This window comes from Chrysemys picta, chromosome 3, assembly GCF_011386835.1.
Source record: "Chrysemys picta bellii isolate R12L10 chromosome 3, ASM1138683v2, whole genome shotgun sequence".
Classification (NCBI taxonomy): domain Eukaryota; kingdom Metazoa; phylum Chordata; order Testudines; family Emydidae; genus Chrysemys; species Chrysemys picta.
In genome coordinates, this window is record NC_088793.1 from 50,861,586 (window position 1) to 50,884,515 (window position 22,930).

At 38.7% G+C, this 22,930-nt stretch overlaps 1 protein-coding gene across 2 annotated transcripts in view; it reads right to left on the bottom strand.

Annotated features, from left to right (window-relative positions):
• Nucleotides 1-22,930, bottom strand: part of KHDRBS2 (KH RNA binding domain containing, signal transduction associated 2) — a 572,147-nt gene that overhangs the window by 18,445 nt on the left and 530,772 nt on the right. For both annotated transcript variants that reach the window (XM_042848839.2, XM_008163771.4), the window contains one exon: nucleotides 7,417-7,475. In XM_042848839.2, the coding sequence (XP_042704773.1) occupies nucleotides 7,417-7,475 (59 nt within the window). The remainder of the gene's footprint in view (nucleotides 1-7,416; nucleotides 7,476-22,930) is intronic.

Sequence of the window (22,930 nt, forward strand, 5' to 3'; positions counted from 1 at the left end):
CCATGTAAGAACAAAGCACTGTAAATTAAGATTTAATTGTGATCCTATACTGGCTTGTGTAAGTGTAGGCAGAGTCTGGCTGGCATACAGGGTCTGTTTTAAATATGCCCAGTTAACCATGAGTGTCCCAAGAACTCAAAATCAAATGAAAATGTTTTCTTTGATATACAGCTGTTTGCCATTCCAAAGATAATAAATTACTTAAGTGATGTTCAGTTTTTAAACTAGACAATATTCTAAATAATTAGGGCAAGATACTAGTGACAATCAGCACAGCTCTATTGACTCCAAGAGAGCTACACTGAATTACATCAGCTGAGTATCTTGCTTTTAGTCACCATCAAAGTTACAGCAATGAAGGGAAAGATCCCTATGATCCAACTACTTGCATTATCATACCTGCAATTTTCTAAAAAAAATTTCACATTAGTTCACTTGATTTCCTGCCTTTGAACACTTAAATGAAGATAGACTGGAAAAACACAGTGGCAAAACTCTCTGCAACACAAGCTAATTGAATTTCAGGATCAATGAATGACAGTATCTGCATTATTGTTGGACTTGACTATGATTATTAGAACAAACTCATCATCTTTACAAAACAAATGCTAACAAATGATAACAATTGATATTTTCTTTCAAAATTTACAAAATATTTGTCTCTGTGCCGTGAAACATGAGGTCAGTATGATTTCTAAGTGGCTTCATTTTCTTTTGATAATGCAATAGATTAATCAATTGTGGGCTTTATTTTCACACTGGGATAGTAATCACTCAAGCATCTCAATGCAAATGGGAATGCTCATGTTCTCTAATGGAGTTGAAGTGAGATATCCAAATAGCCTGATTTAAAGTACAGTATTCATATTTTTCCTTATCCCATACATATTTTCTTTTCACCTCATATTTCAGATCTATATATTCATTTTTTACTCTTCCTTGTTCAGCACAAGCTGTCTCCTTGACTTCAAATAAAGAATGAACATGTAATTAACTGTTCCTGTATCCTGCAAGTGCTGATTTGGTATATAAACAATGAGTTTGCACAGGAATAGAATATTGCTGTCCATTTTAGCTGTCAGCCATACAAACATTTGGTTACACAGTGTTGCCTCTACAGAACTTCACGTAGCCAAACTAATCACACTTTAAAGCTCTCTTAATGAATTATTGGCTGGGTAATCTTTACAAAAATAGACAGTCAAATCATCTTGGCAGTATTCTGGAATTTTGATGTCTTACATCCCAAAGAATTATATTAAGCATTTACATTCTCATTGTTTAATTAAAAATGGAATAATCCTAAAATTAAACAACCAATTCTTTACACATGAACACTTAAAGCTAAATTGCAGTGGAAACAAAGCAGATTTATATGGCAACTTGAACAAATGTGCACACACAAAAATACAAATAGCCTGAATAATTTTATTGTAATGAATACCGAAGTAGTTTTCATTTACTCTAATGTGTTACTATACCAAGAAAGTGTCTCTGATACTTGGTCCAAAATGAATGTGAGCCCATGTGACAAAGATGTTAAGGGCTAGGTGGTGAGCAGCTCCATGCAGATGTGTAACAGCGTGGATGGGGAGGCAACACACTTCTCCCTTACTCCCCAGTACTCCTACAAAGAGGGCAATCACCATTATAATGTCCTGGGGACTTTCCAGATTCCTATCCAGGACTGTCAAACAATTAAAGATGAAACTACCCCCAGAAAATGCACCCCAGGTTTTCTGATTAATCCAGCTAGAGGGACGGGATTCTGGGCTATAAAGTCAGTGCTTATGCAGTTTGGACATGATCAGTAAGGTTCACAGGTATAGGATGTATCTCCATATCATGTCTCAGTGCTTTGATTGATTTAGTGGCTACCCTTTAGGGCAAAATAACAAGAATCGCAAAGGGAGAGAAAGGAGGAGCACAGACTGCAGTAGTGGCTTTTCCCAGGACATCATGACTATCTCTGCTATAGTTATTCTGATTATGCTACTTCATTTTAAACCATACATTTTACTTTACTATGCTTATAATAAAATAAGACATTAACTTCATGTCTTTGCCAGACACCTTCCTGAAGGGCAACAGCACTAGAGGGGAAAATGCAAAATTATGTAATTATGGAAAACAATGGGTACACATGGAAATAACATTTATTCATAAATTAATCCACTTGCATGAAGTTCATTATAAAATATGAGCATCTGTATAAAGTTAAAAAGACTCTGTCACCCTGGTTTATGCTCCCAAATTTAGGATCCAATCCTGCAAGTGCTGAACACTTCCAGCTGGGTAATGAGTGCCTTAAACACTTATGGAAGTTAGTGGGAGATGAAAGCACTCAGCATCTTGTGAAATGCATTCAGTCATTTGAGGGACTGAGCCCTTAGTTTCCCCCCAAATCTTTGCTTGTTACTATTATGGAAAGGCCCAATATATTTAAGTGAAAGGATTTCATCAGCATCAACTCCACAGTCAATCCAAATAAGAGGAAGGGAAGCTCCCTAGAGAGAGAGAGACTGACAGTGGGAAAAAGTTCTTCTTACATCACCTTTGGAATTTAATGGGATAATATATCCCTGCTATCACTTTATAGAGAATGGTAAAAAAAACCCAACAACCTAAACTAAGACTATCATCATCTATTTAAATCTATAGTTTAAAGTGATTTTTGTAAAACTTGATTGTTCTATTCCTGCTCAGTTCCACAGGACTTTTCCATGCAGGCACATACTCTTTTCTATTTCAGTATTTTGCTTAAACATGCTCCCTTAATGCTTGCAACCGAAACAGGGAGTGCTGAATAAATTGAAAGAAGGAGCAACATCCAGCCTCCAAATCCAGGCTCTTCTAGAGGGCAGAGGAGAACCTATGTTAGCCTACTCCAGGAGGATGGAAAGGGTCCTGCTGTCCAGGAGCTCAGCTAGAAAGTTAAGAATTCAATGCTAAGAGCTCTTATCAGGGAGACAAAGTGGTGCTCTAATGTTTTTACAGTACTTTGAAAATCTAGAGTCCCTATACTACATATAAGAGCCTCATATTACATATAAGTGCTATATAGTAATATTGTTATTATTTGCTGGAATTTACATAGTGAGACTGAAGAAAGAGAGGATTCTCATTGGGAGGCCCAACAGCCATCCCCTGGAAAATTGACTAGGAAATGAGACTGTAAAATGCTATGTGGGAGGAAGTATAGAGTGGAGGAAAGGTATAGAGGCTGATAGGGAAAACTTAAGAAATCAGAAATCACATGGATAGGGATGGGTAATCCAGGGGAAAAGACATGTCTTGATGATGTTTACAAGGGATGACAAGGAAAGTGGGATGGGCTGTGAAGGGGCAAGGAAATGGAGATTTTTCTAGGGGTTTTGAAGGGAGAAAAGGAATTAGGCATTATGGCTGGTGATCACGATTGGTCTATGTGGTGGTCTTAATCATGGTAGGGGGGAAATTTAGTGTTACAGAGGAGTGGGCTAGAGGGCTAGTAGGGAATGGAATAGATATATTTTTGGAGGCACAAGAAGACATGAAACTATTACTAGTTGCTGAGCTGGGGTGAGAGAGAGAGAGAAAAATAGTCTTGACCTGTGTGAGGTGCTGGAAATACAGGGGAGGCTGAATTCACACAGTATTGGGGATTAGGAAGTTTACACAAACAGGGATAGAGAATTGAGATTTACTGAACAAGGAAAGGTAGAAGTTATGTAAGGATAGAGAATGAGGTGGAGCCTCACTGCTTGTGGATGGGGTGGAAAGTGTTGGAAATAATTGGGTGAGGAGAAGAGATATAGTGTGTGCACCAGAGAACAATAATAAAAAAAGATAAATGCAGAATACACATACACTGAGATTAACACAATCAATTTAAATATTTGTTTCTTTAAGAAGAAGAAAAAAGAGTGCACACATAGGTTAACAGAGTGGTATATGAGTAATATTATGAACATGCTAGTGCATGTGAACCAGCAGGAACCAGGATATAGATTAAAATGCTCCCCATTTTTAGGGGGAAAAATTGGAAAATGATTTCTCTGTTTTAAGTTTCTAGCATGTTGTTAGTAAAACAGGTATAATAAGTAAAAGAGACTGGAGCAGGATTAGGAGTAGGGCAGCAGTGAGAGCAGGGCTGGAGCCCGACTAGGAACAGGGCTGGAGCAGGAGCAAGGCTGGGGCAGGGCTAGGAACAGGGCTGGAGCAGGCTAAGGCGTGAGGAGTCTATTGCCAGCATTTGGCAGGAGAGAGTTCCAAGTCCTGGAGTAAAAAGAACAGGAGTACTTGTGGCACCTTAGAGACTAACAAAGTCCTGGAGTGACATTGAGCACACTGAGCAGCTCTTCCTCCTGTGGGGCTTATATACCTGGTCTGGGAGTCACACAACTTGCTCCTGGCTTGTGGGTTGGCTGGAGCCTAGCACAGGAGTGACTCATAATCTTACAATAGTGATCTTATATGAGCAAGTTATAAAGCTTAACTAATTAGCCTTTTCAACACCCTGTATAGGAGAACAAGTACTATCATCCTCATTTTACAGACCAAGGAATGGCAGTAGAGTGGTGTAAATCACTTTCCCAAATCTACAGAGATAGTCAGTTTCAGGAACAGGTTAAGAACTCAGGAGTAGCTGGCTCTCAATTCTGGGCTCACATCATGCTTCTCTGGGTAACTCAACCCTTTAGCACAGTGGTACCCAAACTTTTCCTGTTGTGCCCTCCCCTTACCAGTAATGGAATGTGTCCACACACCACTCCATTACTGCACAGTTGGCTCAGCAGGAGAGCTTGGGCTGAATGTGGAGTTGGGGGCAAAACTGGGGAGTGAGGAGGAGCTGGGACTAGAGGCAGAGCTGGCCTGGGGACAGAGAGGGAATGAGGGCAGAACTGGGCTGGGAGCAAAGCAGGGAGCGGAGTGGGGCTGAGGCTGGGGCCAGAGCTGGGCTGAGGGTGAAGCAGGAGGCAGAGCAGAGCTGTAGCCGGGGCTGGAGCTGGCCTGGGGGCAGAGTGGGGTTGGGTGGCACTTCCTCCCTGCCCGCCATGGGGGCTAGCCTGGCTACACACCCTCCTGAACATTCCTCCTGCCCCCCATAGTTAGGGGACCACTGCTTTTGCAGCATTTTTGGAAGAGATTGTATTCTTTTTACTCAGGATGATAACAGCAAATAAATACACAAAAGAAACAAAACCAAGGGTAACTGAAGCGCACACATACATATGAATACACTAATATTATTACTTGTTTAGCACTGAAAATGTACTTGACTGCACATTGTATAAAGCACATGTATCACGAATACTGATTACATACAAAAATAAGTTATTTCTGATTATGCAATGCAATTATTTTGACAATGTCCCTTAAGAAACCATGATTTCAGTACAAATACAAAGGAAACTGCAACTTTGCATTGCCCTAAAATTTGCTTCACAGTTGCATGAATAAAATTATCATGCGCTTGGAATTTTCATTTCCAGCATCATTCTCTTGTCTTGTTGTGTGTTTTGGAAAACACCATATACATTATGATAGTTAATAACTAATAATACATCAAATGTTATACTGTGAACATATTGGGCTACATCCTCAATTGATGAGAATCAGCATGGCTCTGTTGACTTAACTCAAATTATGCTGATATATACCATCTGAGATCAGGCTCAGATCTTCCAACTGAGTGTAAAAAACTACTGCAAAACATTCAAGAGAAATAGAAGGAATGGATTTCAATGCACCATCTAAAGTAATATTTTAATGCCTGATTGTGGACCAGAAACACAGCCCAGGTAAATGGGCCATGCACAATGGAGTTCAGTGGGCAAAGTGGGAATGAATCCTTCTTCTAGGTCACAATCCTACAGCAAAGCTGCTGTGGCACTGCTACTGTAGTCTGAGAGGGGATGTAGCAAGCCCTGTGGCTGTCCCCTGTCCATCTGTCTGGGGAGTGTCATAAATATAAAGAAAAGGGTAGCATAAAATCCCTCCTTGGCAGCTGTACTGAATCGCTTTACCTGTAAGGGGTTAAGTAGCTCAAATCACTTAGTTGGCACCTGACCAGAAGGACTAATAGGGAAAGAAGATACTTTCAAATTGGGGGAGGGAGAGGATTTGTTTGTGGCTCTCTTTGTTTGTTCCCTCTCTGGACCGAGGGAGAGACCAAGCAGGTACAATATCTCCTGAAAACATACGTGGAATGATCCATTTAAAATTACAGAAATTGTAAGTAAGGCAAGGAAACGCATTAAGTTATCTTTTGTTTTGGCTTGTGAATTTTCCTATGCTACAAAGGTTGTTTTATTCCTGTTTTTGTAACTGTGAAGCTGAGCCCAATGGGGAATCCTCTGTGTTTTAAATCTTTTACCTTCCATCCTGATTTTGCAGGTGTGATTCTTTTACTTTTTTCTTTATAATAAAGTTCTTCTTTTAAGAACCTGATTGATATTAGTGTCCTGAAGGTAAAGGGTCTGGTCTGTACTCACATTGCTAACTGATTGGTTGGTATATTATTCTCAGGCCTCCCCAGGAAAGGGGAGGATATTTTGGGGGGATAAGGATTCCAAGTGATCCTCCCCTGAATCTTTGTGTAAATCACTTGGTGGTGGCAGCAATACTGTCCAAGGACAAGGAAAGGAATTTGTGCCTTGGGGAAGTTTTTAACCTAAGCTGGTAGAATATAAGCGTAAAGGGTCTTTCATGCAGGTCCCCACATCTGTACCTCAGAGTTCAGGGTGTGTGGGGGAACCCTGACAGGGAGCTTTTCTCATTATTTGTGCAATCATGGAGCCATCAGAACTACCATGAACTTTCCAGGTGCACTGGGGAAGAGGGAACCCTTTTGGAGCAAAGCTGTCCTTTCTCCTCACATCCTCTTCCCCCATGCAGTGGAACCAGTTCCAGTGTGTTCAGGTATTCTATGACTGTGAAGTTTGGAGCAAGATTTGATCTATAGAAAGTTAAAAATTACATGGCATTTTGCAATAAAGTATTTTAGAACTCTGGATTTTAATTGGAGTTGTTGGTACTATCATTCCAAGAATAAAAAAAATCTTTTTGACTACGTTATACTTGTTGCTTGAAATAATGGGTATGACAGCAGGAGAGACACAGTATTGTTGTCACATCAATAAGACTGACAACTGACACTGTGAAATATACTCAGGCGCTAATCAGCATGCTCACTGTTGCTGTTAAAACTGATCTATGTGATTAATTGCCTTTGAAATTTTGATCAAAATTGATCTGTCCAATTTTCTGGTCCTAGTTCTATAAGTCAAACCTCACCCTAGAATTACACAAATCAATTTAGTCTGGGCTTCTGTAAAAGCAGAGCAAAAAAGAAGGTAGAAGTAATTTTGGAGCTGTCAGTGACTGATTGGTTTTTTGATTTCACACTTTTACTAAAGATAGAACAGGCCTTACCGTAGCTGTCATAAGCGTCTTCACTTGTTCCATGACCATAATCATAATATTCAGGCACACTGCAATAGATTCAGACAGCAAGAGATGTTACTATAATCAGAAGGAATCAACACAAAAGCTTAGATAGTAAACAAAAGTTAAAATGTTATTACCTTTATATGCAAACATAACAAAGTCAAATGACACTAGAATCAGTGCAAATATAAGATAGAGAGGACATATTATATTTTTTATTTTCATTTATTATCTACTAATTTTAAAATAAGATCATTCCAAAAATGTGTAAACATAGGAATTATTTTTCAAAGATGTGGCAGAAGGTTAGGGATAGAAATTCAATTCACAAGAACAAGGTGCAGTCTTATAATATCCTGTCCTAGGGTTTACTTGTGGTTACAAGTTCATCAGAGCTTCATCTCAGAACAAGTACACAGTCCTCTGAGATCTCAGTAGGCCTTGTCCTTTTAATCCTTCCCTAAAGATTGAGGCCCTCCATTGAACAGGAGTCCTGTTTGTTTGCTAGATCAAAAAGGGAGCCTTAGGTTAGAATAAACTCAGGATTTTTAATCAAAAAGTCTTTTCTTTGTCCCCTGGAGAATCCAGTTTGAACTAGTATATGCATGTCTCCCCAAGGCTAATAACTGAGGAAGTTTATTAGCATCCCCCCTCCTTATCAGAGAAGTACATACAATGCCACAACACTACATGCACAACTGCATTTTTAAAACACTGTACCTAAAAGGTGTTAACCTAATTCAGTAAGGTTTAACTTAACCCAATAAAGCTTATTTTAATTCTATAAGGTTTGTTCAGGATATTATAGGATATTATCAGTCTGTCGCAGCCTTTTGTACTGAACCTGAAGATGCTTGTGTTTACTGAGGACTTTGGCAGTTTATTCCATTTTTCAATTACACTTCCTGCAAGGCTGGTCTGCCTACATTCCTTACAAAGTGAAGGGCTGATTATCCACAGCCTTATGGGTTCCTATGACTTTCCGTGACCTCCGTGAATTTTGCAGCCCTGGGGTGGCTGACCCCAGGACCACCCCAGCAGCTGGGGAAGACCCGGGACCAGTCACACTGGCCACTGCTCTGGCAGCCCCAGGCAACTGGTCCCCGGCGCTGCCCTGGAGCAGCAGTCCGGGACTAGCGGCAGTAGCAGTGGGGCCCTGCCTGGATCAGCAGCGGCGGCAACAAGGCCCCGGGTCACCTCCCGCCTGGACCTGCGGTGGCAGTGGGAGGGGCCTGGACTGCCCCCACCAGAGCAGCAGCGGGGCCATGGGCTGCCCCCCCCCCAGCAGGCCGCTGCCCCCCCCAGCAGGCCGCCCACCCGCACACGTCAGTGACCCCAGGCCACTCCCCTCCCAGCAGAAGTGTTGCCCCGTGCTGCCCTCCCCAGCAGCAGTCTTCAGGAGCATCCCCCTCCCAGCAGGTAAGATTTAGTCACAGGTATTTTTAGCAAAAGTCATGGACAGGTCACAAGGCTGTGACTTTTTGTTTACTGCCCGTGATCTGTCCATGACTTTTACTAAAAATACCCATAACTAAAACATAGCCTTAATGTTAGGCAGTGATTTGTACCAGTGCGAAGTAAGTGTAAAATGTTAATAAATGAATAGTAGAAATTTTTTTTACCTAGTTTGCACAGATGTAAATGAATATACAAAGTGCAAGGAAGTGGAAAATCAGAGCTAGTTTCAAAACTACTGCTTGCCAGTTATTTGTTTATTGATCAACAGTGAGCATGTATAGTCATAACAATAGGTTATCAAAAAATGAAGAGGCCATTTTAGATTATTTTTGCATGCTGCTAATTAACGATCTGCAGCTATTGTCTGTAATGGGTACCAGCATATCTGTGAAGCAAAGATGGTGAGCCATGTTAACATGGAGATTGAATTAGTCACATTTTAGCTTTACTATTATTATTATTTATAATTTGTTTTCCAGTAACACCCTACGTGCCCTAAAATCAGGATCAAATTCCCAGTTTGCTAGGCACTGCACAAATATAATAATAAAAGGCAGCCAGGCACTGCCAAGGAAAGCTTACAATTTATCTATATTACTGAATTGTATTTCCCCCACCCTCAGTGAACTAAATAAAAAATATAATATGTTTCCTGTTAATTTTTTGGTTTGTTTGTTCTATTTGACTTTTTTAATTAAAGGCTCCATCTGACGGGCTCTCACAAAGATACCAAAATTTACATGGTCACCTCAACATTGCGTTATTACTTTGGCTATTTTCCAGGAGATTTAAAAAAAGTATTGGTTTACATTTGAAGCAGAGACATATTTAACACTGCAGAAAAAAATCTTATAAAGATAATAGAGTTGGGCAAATAATTTGTAACAATTATTTGCTTAGACACAATTTTACCATTGCTGTAGACAAATATTGGATTTTGAATTTCTTGAATGCAATTCTAATTCATAATTCTTCCTGGAATAATTCCTAAGAAAAATTCATGTACTATAGCTCTCTTGAGAACATTCATTGCAAGTATTTGATATCTGACATTGAATCTGTTTCGAACAAACATGTTTGTTCCCTGACTGGCTAGGTAAAAAATTTTATAATCAGGTTTCCAATGCAAATACTAATGATTTTTTTTTTAATTAAAAGTACATTTTCTATAAATATTCTGTAATATTTCCTAAAAAGTCACTGTTTCAGCAAGCAGTTTTTCAAGTGCTCAAATATCACATTCACATGACCATGTAAGCACTTAGGACTGATGCTAAATATTCTAGAGCTGACCAGGCACAATATATCTAATATTCTATTGAACATACTAGCCATGCTATATGTTTCTAGTGATTTCATTGGAAAGTTAAATGGAATCATGAGAGCAAAACGAGTGCAGTAAAGCAAGGGTTAAATAATCAGTCTTATCATATTCAAACTTCCTACAGTTTAGACCTAAAATATGCTCAAAACATAGAGCTGACATGTCAGATATGACAAATAGTATGAAAAATCGCATATAATGTGATTTAAAACAGCATAATTTTGACCTATTGACTGCATTTCTGGGGAAGAGGATGGGAATGGTGATGGAATAGCAGAGTTAAAACAAACAAAAACAAAAAAATCACCTCTTGCAATCTCCAGCCAATTGAAATAAATCACTTCCCCCCAATTCATTGTATAAAACAAGTGACTCTAATCCATACACTTTGGAACTTTTGTTACAAGGCAGACCACATTGATGCAAATTACTTAGGTATTGGAAGCATAAATATAGTTAGCTAGAAAGACTTGTATGTAATAAGATGGGCTGATATTGCCGACACATATGGAAAAGGTGAGCTGATGTTGCCTGTGTCCATGTGGACTGAATATAACTGTATAACTATGCTTATACATGATTTGGAACTTTCCTTGCTTTCTTGGATATGTCCATTTCTAGAACAGCACGTTGCCTGACCTGGGACCAGTGTCCTGATGTGCTCCACTTACTCTTTCTTCTCCCCTTGTTTCTAATTGTCTCCATAAGATTGTAAGTATGCACAATGTAAGACTGCAAGTATGAACAGTACAGGAAACCACTCTACTGTGTTTATCTTATTCTTATACTTATGTATATTGATTTTTCAATTATTTCAATTATATTTGTTTGAATTAATAAAAGCTTATGAAGTTTGTGTGTGTGCTTCACCAATTTTATCATCTTGATTAACTCCAACTAGTCACCTGAGGAATGACCTTGTATTTGTGACAAGTGCATGGTGCAGCCCAATAAAAAAATATAATTCTAATAATTGATCAGGCTACAACATATATTTGTAAAAAGTCATTCTCTAGTAACAATATTGAAAAAACCTGGACTGTAAAAAAACTGGCTTATACATATATTTAGGGCTTTTAAAAGACACTATCACACTACAGATAAATATAATTCAACCATATTACGTTGATCGGTAGCAGATCTCAGTAAATAATCAGCAAATGAATTCAGCATAAACAAAACTTGGTTATTTAATTTTAGAGTTCCATGACATCCCATAATTTAGAAACTACAGTGCTCATGAGTTTTAGAAACACCACATTTTCTTGGTGGTGTTAATTGGAAACAACACACCATTATCTGTGATTAGCATTCATTACTCTTTAAGCAACACAAGGTGTAATTTTCTTAAGTACATGCACCTACCTGAAAGCAGGAAGTAATCATATCTGTTTTAGAAAATATATTAACTCATTACCAATCTTTTACATCAAACTCCTACATTTTTAAGCACTGCACAGTATTTTAGCCACAGGGCTTCCAAATCACAATGGGCTTGATTTTCCAACCCTTAGATGTTAATATCAGTGGTCCTACTTGTGAGAGAAGTAGCATATAAGGGGATACAGACCTTCATGAAGGTTTCATTATTTTTATTTCTTAAATGGGTTCTCATCTTAGGAAGTTTTAAAGTAATTTTTCTCTATCAAGATGAAAACTTTCAAAGATAAGCTTTTTGACTTATGGCCTAGTTCTAAATTTAAAAATGCCTGAATTGTCTTGTTTGTAAGAAGTATGTTGACATCTGATCATAAGATGTTCACGTTTATTTTTAATTTTGCTGATGGATGAATATTGAGGGTCTGGCTGTCGCTAAATCTTTTCAAGTAGTTATTTTTATAGGGTCAAACTTTCTTTAAACTGATGGCATAATGTCACCTCAAGACCTTTTCACTAAAGTAAAGCTGTGTCACCTTCCTTAAAACTGGCCTCATGTTCTGTATTTTTGATATTTTTGGGGATCATAAACTTACAGTCTCTGTGGTATGCAAACACTGATTTTTTTTAAGTTTCTGAGGTAAGTCGGCCTTTTCCAAGTAAATTTGAGCTAAAGATGATTTAATCCTAACCTGATTGAATCAAGTTGCATGGCTCCAAGGTAAACCTCACATTTGATTTGTCTGAAGACCTAAACTGCTAAATGAGAGTTATCCAACTTCTGCATATCAGAGTGTTCTATTAAGGCTCGCATTATAATATCTTTGCTGGGAGTCGGAAAGTAAAGGGTTAGCCACAACTCAAGAACTGAAATCTAAGGAGGAAGCTTTTAATTGGCTCTGAGGTTGTGGTTCAGACATTAAATAATAATCTTGTTTCAGTAACAATACATTAAACCAGTTCCAAGTTATAGTTTTGATTGACTTGGAAGATCTTTAGTTGGGATTTATAACCAAACAGACAGGCACCTCTTTAGATCCATTTTTAACATTTAATAACAGGTTGATTATTTCATATATTAATCTGATGTTTTAACTAAATTGGTAATTTATTCCAGCACTTAGACTAACTTGTTGCTTTGACTCTGTTGCTCTTAATTTGATGGCTGTATTGTTTAGTTTCTCATGAATCCATACTTTATTGATAATATGGGTCAGCCACTCTAAGACAGAATCCATGCCATGCTCGATCAGCTAAGCAGCATGGCCACTGTTTAGCTTACAGGCTGCACTTTGTACCTCCTCCACAGTGACATCCTCTACATTATATGGAGGTGTGTTCACTGGACTCTTTGCATCCTCCAGGTGCTGCAGTTAAGAAGGTCCTGAAAGTGTTCTTTCCATCTTCTCTGACACCCTGCCTTGGTGTTTAGCATGATACCACTTTCTAGTGTTTTGTTCACCCATCATTCCCATATCAAGTCCATGCATGTATGTTCTTCCTTTGAAACCAGTGTCAGAAACATGGAGTCTGGTTGCAGCACAAAGCTCGAGCAGTTGCTCACAAATATTGTTTGTGGTCGCATCCATAAAAAATGCCCAACACTTTCCAGCCAAGCTGTTTGAGCATCCCAGTGTGGCACTGGCATTGGATAACAACAATAATGTCATGAGTAGAGTCTCTGCTGATGATGTCATACATGGCTCATGCATATTGTTCCTTGTCCTCCTCATTGGTAAGATTAATCAGTGCATAAGCAGTGATGATGATGATGATGTTGCGACGTCTAATGAGAAAGTCTTGCTACCACAATACATCTGGAGATGGGAGTGAAGCTTTTGAGGGCTTTACAAATGTTCCTTGACAAGGCCAAGGCAACATCACCAAGGCAAATGTGACCACTACCCTCCTCATTGGAGCCTGACCATAGGAAAATGATAGCCAATAATAGGCTCATCCCTGCCACTTCGATGGGTCTTGCAGAGTCCTATCATGAAATGTTGTATTGCTTCAATCCAAATGACAAAGTGGTAGGAGATCCAATGGTTTTCAGGGTATGTTCCAAACAGATAAGCCACCTTGAATCAGCAATGTTATAGGAGTGGTTCTGAAATCTGGGCTACCATAGAGGTGCAAATGCACCAGATGGATGCTTTCAACATGAAACAGCAACAATCTATTGAAGGCATATGGTAGTTTCATTGTGTTACGAACAAGGATGTCAGGCGTCAGACCAACCAGCCTCCAATATCTTCTGAAGTGACTCAACACCAGCTCAGGTGGCTTTATCATCTGCTCTGTATGCGGGAGTCCATACCACCCCACCAGCTTTATGTCTTCAACCCAACATAATCTGGATGGAGAAGACCTCGCAGACAGCCTAGCACATCCTGGAAGGATGTCAAAGCTTCTGACCTTGCCTGCCCCAGGTTTAATATAGAGCAAGCCACAACATTGGCAGGAGACTGGGCTATCTGGGAATGGGTGATAAGAAACATGCACTTTATGTTCCACAAGAAGGAGAATTAATGATGACTGAATGAATGATTGATTTAGTCTAAGTTTAGTTTAAGAGTATTAATGATAGCTTAGCTTTGGTGACATGTTTCTTGATTTTATTTTTGTTTTTTTAATAGTTTTAATAAAGGCCCTGAAGTTCAGAGCCTGTTATGGAATTTCTTCACTTCTTCTCTCAGAAATAACAAAGTAAATCTCCCCTTGCTTATCATTTTGATTAAATTATCTTAGGTATAGTTTCAGTGGAATACGGTATTCTTCACTTCCAGTTTGCTATCAATGGGTGGGTACCTTCCATGGATTGATGAAGTCCAGATATAGATTGAGTTCAGGCCAATGAGAGACAGAGAGACATGTCACAGGCAGATACTTTTAAAAGTTTTTCATGTGTAATTTAAATGCTTAATTGTGAATTCATAAAACTTACAATTAAACTTTAAATTAAATAGTAATATGTAAGAGTGACCATGGGTAATCACTAATACCCATATGGCACGATGTTTTAACATAGAAAATGAAAGATAGCTGAGTGCATTTCAAAGTAATTCTTCAACATTCTGCTGAGAATATAAAAACATAATATGACTTTTTTTCTGGAGACGTAACATGGGGCAGAAACTTGGCTCCAATGACTTCAACTGAGCTACAACCATTTAAACGAGTTGAGGATCTGGTCCATACTGTACAATAGTACTTTCACTTGCCTAGCATCTCCCATAAGGGGACTTCAAAAGGTGGGTAAGGGAAAAATACATAATAATTCTGTTTCTTTGAAGATATTGCCAAATTCTTGCTTCTGGTTTTCATGTCACTTGTGAGTTGTGCAGCAAACTCTCCCAGCTCTTAAGGTTTTTGAACTAATGAAGCACTTGTAGGCAAACTTGAGGGTACTATCCTACTGAGCTTGTTCCAACATCAGGTAACCCAGTGGCCCAGAACAATCTATTCATTTCCTTTGCAACCATGATCAGTGAAGGAGCTGTCCAATGGCTCCAATTGAAGCAGCTTCAGCTTTTAATGCTACTGTCTCTGTTGGGGATTGGGTATCATTAGGGGTATGTGTACACTGCAGCTGCAGGGGGACAATTTCCAGCTCAGGTAGATGTATCCATGCTAGATTTGATTGAGCTGGTCTGCTAAAGCTAGCAGTGTAGACATGGCTGCACAGGTGGTGGCATGGGCCTACTGTCCTAGTATATATCCACGGGGTTAGATAGGATTGAATTTGGGCAGCTAGCCCATATATCTGTGGCCCCACTACTATTTTTAGCATGCTAGCTTGATCAAAGCTAGTGCAAGTATGCCTACCTGAGTGGTAAATTACTTTCCTGACTGCAGTGTAGACGTACCGTTTTTATTAATGTCCCCTGACTTCTCTTTTGATTTCCTAAACTCAAAATGCTTAATCTCTTAATTTCTGCATGTCTCTAAAATTATTATTATTTGTTTCTGGTCTTTCCACAGGTTGTTTCATTTACAGAGATAAGACAGCATCAATTTTCTGTTTGCCAGCCTCCGACACAATCTGGATTCCCAGCAAAAAAGGAAGAGTCCATGGCCCGCATCAGTTAACTAATACTGAGACACACTTGGATTCTTCCTGCTTCTTGGTATGGCTAGGCAAGAACCTTTGGTATAACTGCATTGGCATCTCCTATGGCTCATTGCCACCATTCCAGTACCATCAAGAGGCTTGGCATATCAGTGCTTCTAGCTAGTCAGTAAAGGGGGTTAAATCCCAGTGGCTCTTGAGACTTTACCCTCTTATTGAGGCTCAGTGTAATGACACATTGAATGTATCAGCAGCTTAGCACCTGGGAGTCTTTCCTGGGAATCCCAAAGATTTGACATTGACACAAAGAAACAAACCCTCAGCTTGACACGTTAGTGCTGGTAGAACATTTGCTGTATGGAAATGCTCCCTGAACTCCTTCACATTTAGCGTAAAGATGCTCATCAAATTGTTTGGTGTCTGTAGTCTACCCTTTGCTTCCTAAGACTCGAATCATCAGCACTTAGGGAATGATGTTTGTTATTACACTGTCTATTGGGACATCCCTTGAACTCTTTACTCTTCATTAGCAAGATTTGAAGTTCCTTTATAATTCTACTTTTATATAAATATCGTTATGTAGGACTTTCATCTCCACCCACCAACCTCAGCTCAGCGTTGGTGATAAATATGATTTTGGGATAAAAATGAAGAGGTGATAAATTCTGAATCTACCTTTTGGGGTCTTGTTTCTCCATTGTCCACTCTCTTTTCTGGGAGGGGCTGACCTTCTTTTACATTTAGTGAGGGAGAAAAGAGAATTTTTATATATCTATATAATAAGAAGTATGGGGAGGTCCTGCTTTCTGCGATTATAAGAACTAGTTGGAGAACAGAGCTTGTTGAAAATGATAATGATTTTTTGCAAAAAAAAAAAAAAGTGCTTTCCACAAGTTCTGAGAATGAGCAAATTTTCATGAAGATATATTTTTAAAAAATGTATGCTTTAGAAATTTTTTGGGGGGTTGTTGTTCCATTCTCCTTTCCCTCCTTTTCTCTTTTTTTCCATTTTGCCACTGAAAAGAGTGCAAAAAGGTAAAACAAAGAAGTAAGGAGAGAAGGAAAAATTTGAAAGCCAATAAACTAAATTAATTTTCAATTTTTTTGCAAAATAATATTTGAAAGTATTTTTGTGAAAACTTCAATAAAAAGTTTTCATCTGAAAATTTCAAGAGATCTCAGAGAATATGCTGGGACCACTGATGTACATTAATTAGAGCATGCTTAGTGGGGCAGAGATCTTGAGTCAGCTTACAGGTGCATAAGGATATAAAAAATCTTAAAATATAGGAGAGTTTCCAATAGGACTCAGGCTGGAGGCATGAAATTCAGGAGTAATTCTTGATTGAAAGTATCATCAGAGTAGGATTATTGCTAGAGCAAAAGGAATAATTTACTTGACAATTCTAACCTCTTTTTCTGCTCCTGGAGTATCTCCCCATGGATTATTTCTTTGAATATATTTGTTATTCAAATGTATTTTATTATTAATCATTTGTTTTGCAGTTCCAACCAAAGGTTCAAATCAGGATCAGGGCCCCAAGGTGCTAGGTAATGTACTATGTTTTTATACTATAAATTGATTGAAAATGTTTCAGTTTGATCAGTGAGTGCAGTATTGAATATTAATAATTTGAGATGTATTGCTTAATTGTGGGTGTTCTGATTAATCACTTAGCTCCAACCCTGAAAACTTGCTTAAAGTTAAACATGTGAGTAGTCTCAATATAACAAAATTTCAATGAATTACTCACATGTTTAAAGTTAAGCACGTGCATACGTGTTTGCAGGATGTGGGCCGTCATATCATTCTGTTCACTGACTGGATGAGTTTACATGAATCTAACATTTGGTATCTAATAAAACTTGGTTCCTGACTATTCCCAGAAAATGAACACAAAATGACCATGGCCTCAGAACATACAAACAATATTCAAGCAAATTTTATAGAAAGGAAAACGGAGGATCTGATTCTGAGAGCTTCAGTTTGATAGTGTTCACAAGGGTAACAGGGAGAAATAATTCTCTCCACTGTAGAAATCAGTGGGTAAAATTCTATACCAGTAGTATGCCTGAAGAGTACAGAAGATAATCACAGTGGTCCATTCTGGCCCTCAAATCTATTAAACTCTAATCTTACACTAACATAAATCAGCAGCAACTCAGTGGACTTAATGGAATTACACCAGTGTACAAGTGGATGAGCTACAGAATTAGGTCCCAAGGTAACAATGAATCAGTGGCATAGTCTGGAATAGAAACCTGTCTCCCATTTATCTGCTATGACCACTGACACACTAATAACTGCTGCATCCCCCAAATATGCTCTCTCTCACATGCACACACACAAAACATGAGAGAAAATTATCATCAAGTTCTTTGGAGTTTTGTAGAAAATGATGGATTCTAAAGACACGATTTGCCAGACAAATGGTCCATGATCCCTATTCAATGATACAGGACAGAGAGAGAGAGAGAGAGAGAGAGAGAGAGAGAGAATTTCTAGAACTGTACAATCTACTCCAAAAATGTTATTAGTGGGACATCAAACATAAGAGTGGAGATCTATGAAGAAAAAAATCTTCCAAGAATTTTAGAGGATACAAGTGATTTAGAAGACAAACTTTTCTCTACTTCAGAGCAACTCAATTTGATTCAGTTTTGCTCATTGAATCAAATAAATGAGAAGTGGCATTTGAAAACAGTTTCTAATGATGAATGCTGTAAGTGGATTGCAGTGAAGATACATAAAATGTCATCTTTTAGGCTTGCTGCCTTGATTGATTTCAATGGTTTGAAAATAAAATGCAGGGAAATCTTTATTTATGAACAGGTAGATATAAGCACAAAACCAAAATGAAATACAGCATAGTATAAATACAATGCAGGCTGGTTAAAATGGGGAGAGGGTACAAGAAAGAAAAATTATACAGTATATGATATTTTACCAAGAACCATGCAGCCACTCTCCCAGCTGTTGCCTGGATTAGAGCTAACTATATATTTTCTTATATTGTAATATTCAGAGATGGTGAGACAAAAGTGAGAGGCAATCTATGTGCCAGCAGGGGATATAAGAAAGAAGGACTCTGTTGCAGAAATTAGAGGTTATTCAAAGTACTATGGACCAGAATTGATACCTTTACTCATGGGTACCTTAATCTACAACTAGTATGAAATAGTATTTTATACCAGGCAGCTAGTCACACTGAAAACACTGGGGCTAATTACAGAGTAAGGCACTATTCCACGTAAGTAAGGGTATCAGATTTTGGCATTATGGATTTATTTCAACTTATTTTACATTCAGGGAAGATTATATCTATACCTATCTATACAGTTTACTGCTGAATGCAATCAGGACATATACATCTGAATGCAATTTACTGAGGCTCTACAGTATGTACGGGAGCGTTAGCACATGCAAATAATACTGAAAGTGTTTTGACAACAACTCTGTATCTTTGTCTTTTATGTCTTTTGAAAATATTTACTCATCAATAATTTGGTAGGAAATTAAATCAGTTTGTGCTCTACTTCATTTCTATACTTAGCATGTTTTCCGCTTTAAGAATAAAGAACTTGTACAGAAACTAAACCAAGCCCAAGTTTTTCTTTTGTGGTCATTGTGTCCAGTACAGGTAAAACTGCTGGTTACTTGTCTTAAATGAAGAGAGATTTCACTCCTTAAGTGGGAGGGGGATCCAGTGATGGAGTTTCTCAGTTCTGCTGTGTGGAGGTTGCCCTCAGAGTATTGCATCTGAGGATTGGAGAGGAAAAGGAAGAGGATATTTGGTCATGGAGTGGAAAAGGATGTTTGGCCAAGAGAGTAAACATCTGGTCACACCCGAAGAGGACACTGCAACACCAGAATATGTAGCAGCCTGCCAGGCTTCCCCCACAAGACCACGTAAGCAGGTAAATAGGGAGTCAGGTGATGGTTTTCTGTTAAAATATCAGGGCCAGGGGAACTGATGGATTAGTGATGAGCTATGCGAAGATTTCCCCGCTATGGGGAACATCATTAAAAAGTCAAAATTTGCCAATAGTTACCTCCCAATGATACCTGTATTGTACTTTACATAGGGAAATACTGAGATATCTCAGCTACTACTGTGCCCTGTGGTCTGCACTGGCTCCAAATACATTTTTAGGTGTTTGGATTGTAAATTTTTTGGAGCAGGGACTGTCTTTTTGTTCTACGTGTACAGCACCTAGCACAGTGGGGTCCTGATCCATGACTAGGGTTCCTAGCCATTATGGTAACACTGCTGTAATCATCTACAAAGACATGGATGGCCTGTGACCTGGGTATTTAATCACATAGATTTTCCCTAGTGTTGTGGAAGTTGTGATCAGTTGCTCCATGGGATTCAACTCCTGAGGAAGAACAGGAGGGGATTCTGACTGGGGCACTCTTGCTTCTGACATTCATTCCCTCTTGCAGTCTGCCAGAGCTTTGGCTTAGTGATGTGATGCAAGACACATTTTGTTCACTCTGTCCTTTTTGTCATTTTGGCCTGTAGGTAGGGGAGTACCTGCTTCATCCATGAATATGGATGCCAGAGGCAAGACAGACAACAGTTTTCATATTAATTTTTGTAATATGCACTCAGATATTACAATGTGGGTCACAGGATATTGTTTAAGACTAAGGGTACTTCTACACTACCTGCCGGATTGACGGGTAGTGTTCGATCTATCGGGGATCAATTTATCGCATCTTAAAATTGATCCCCGATTGCTCTGCCGTCGACTCCGGAACTCTACTGAGGCAAGAGGTGGAAGCAGAGTCGACGGGGGAGCAGCAGCGGTCAAGTCGCCGCCGTCCTCACGGCCAGGTAAATCGACCTAAGATACGCTGACAGCTATTCGCGTAGCTGAAGTTGCATATCTTAGGTCGACCCCCCCCCCCCAGTGTAGACCTAGCCTAAAAATAAAGCAATATTGATGAGCGTATTTCTTTAAGAAGCTGCTGTGTAGCTAGACCATAGTCTAAGTCCCCTGTGATGTGGCGATTGCTATGTTTCTTCCTGTTTTTTAATGATTAGTAGAATAAGTGGACATGTGTAATTGTGTCTTTGCTCTCTAGACCCTCTGTTAAATATTTGGTTTCTAATTTTTTATTAGAAATTTTATTAGTATTTTTAGCTAATTCTGCCTCATTGCTACATACATGAGAAGAGAGCTATAAGAAAAAGTTAATTTTATGCAGTATTGTGTAGAATTATAATCTGAAGGATATGCACACATTTCGGTGCCAGTATTAAAATATCTGAAAGAATAGGAGTTGATATCATCTCTATTATAAACTGTCCTGAAGGTAGACACTTGGATCACTTAATATGATTTGATCACAATATGCAAAATATATGCAAACCAGCTGCTCAGCCCATTAATGATACATTCAAGAACATTCACTGTTCTAGTCCTGGAAATGTCAGATTCACTTGTAAATGTTCCTAATCAGGAGCAAGGAGAGCAGGATGTGAAATAGCAGCCTGGTACACTAGCTCTACACCCACTGGGAAGATGTAACTAGTTTCTAGCCACTTAAAACTGTTGAAGCAGGCTGAAGAATCTGACCCAGTATTTTTTTAATTTAATATTTCTTTAAAATTTCTTTGAAAACTACTCCAGCACAAAACAGATATTGCGCCAGATTCTTCTCCCACTTAAACCAGCGTTAATTGGGGTAATTCCTCAAAAGTCAATGGGGCTGAGTGGTGCAAAAAGGTGGAAAGCAGCTGGATTTGCCCAGCAGAGAACTCCTTGGTGTGTGGTAGCTCTCAACAGGTGCACAGGTAGTACAGCTGACGCATGTGATGCCCCCTCTGCTCAGCTGTGGTGCACGGTCATGACCCTTCAAGCCTTCCTTACTAAAAATTAGTAAGTGACTGCTGGAGTATAGAATCATATTTGTATCTAGTGCCCCATCTAGTGCCCCATTTTTCCATGGAGGGGTTATAGTTAATCTATATTTATGCTACCAGCCTATGCAGCCACATTCTGCAGTTCTCGTATGAATAGTCACACTGAAGTCAAGGCTGGAGGACTGGGACTAGAATGTAAGGCAACCTCCCCCCCCCCCAAAAAAAAACAGTGAAGATCCAATTCTACATAATTTAAATCAATGAGAGTTTTGCCATGACTTCACTTCAGCAAGTTTGTGCTCTACATGTGTAGACTACTGAGTAAGAGACAGATTTCTGTTCTAATGGATGCATCTAAAAATGCTCTTTCTGTGTGACCACACGCAGTACATATGGATAGGTGTCATGAACATAATTACATGAAAAGAATAACCAGGAAAAAATCCCCCCTCAAATTCAATAATGTTGTAAATTTAATCTCTGTGGTTTTAGATTTAAAATAGGCCTGAGTAATTAAATGAATATGAGTCAGTTTTGCAGAACCTATTGCTGCTTGAATGAATAGTGCAAGCTATTAATATAGTTATTAATATTGTATTATTATAATATTAGTGTGTAACTAGAACACACTTGCATCTTCATGACAGTATACATAATGCCACTGCAGGAGAACAGACATGGATATATAATTGCTGAAAACACATCAATTTCTGCGTTATGTTTTTGTTATGAGTATTGCTCTACAGAAGCCAATGTGACTAGTCACATGAGACTACTGATAATGAAACTGCTGATATTAGGCAGAATTCAGTTAGATGAAAACTACAGCTGTCACTCTGAAGTTCTCTGATACTATACTTTTCATAGATACATTCATATTAGCAATAACCCTACTGGAATTTATGTAGGTTATCAGATCTCTCAAAAAATTTACAATTAATTTCAGGCACTTTCACATCATCATCCTTTAAGTTATGGATTAATTTTTGCCACCCTTACACTGAGTAGTGCCTCACACTGCTAGTGGTCCCACTGAAGTCAGTGGGACTATATGTGGCATACAGGGAACTTGGATTCCTGACACCTTTAGCTCTTCAGGGCAGCCTCTTGGCTTACGATTTTTCAAGTGGTGACTGTGAGAGGTAAGGATGGCTACATGTGGCCATATATTACATACAAAACAGAAACAAACAAACAATTTATTTATTGCTTAGGAACATAATATGTATTTTGAATCCTTTGCTGCTAGTTCACATTTGTGAAAAATGTCTGCTAAACCTATGTTAATAAATATTAGTTTAGTTAACATAGTTATTTTGGTTCCTTTTTAAGTCTTCTTTTGGATATAAAACATCTCTAGCAGTTGTAGCTTGAATATAATGTGTCTTTTCTCATTAG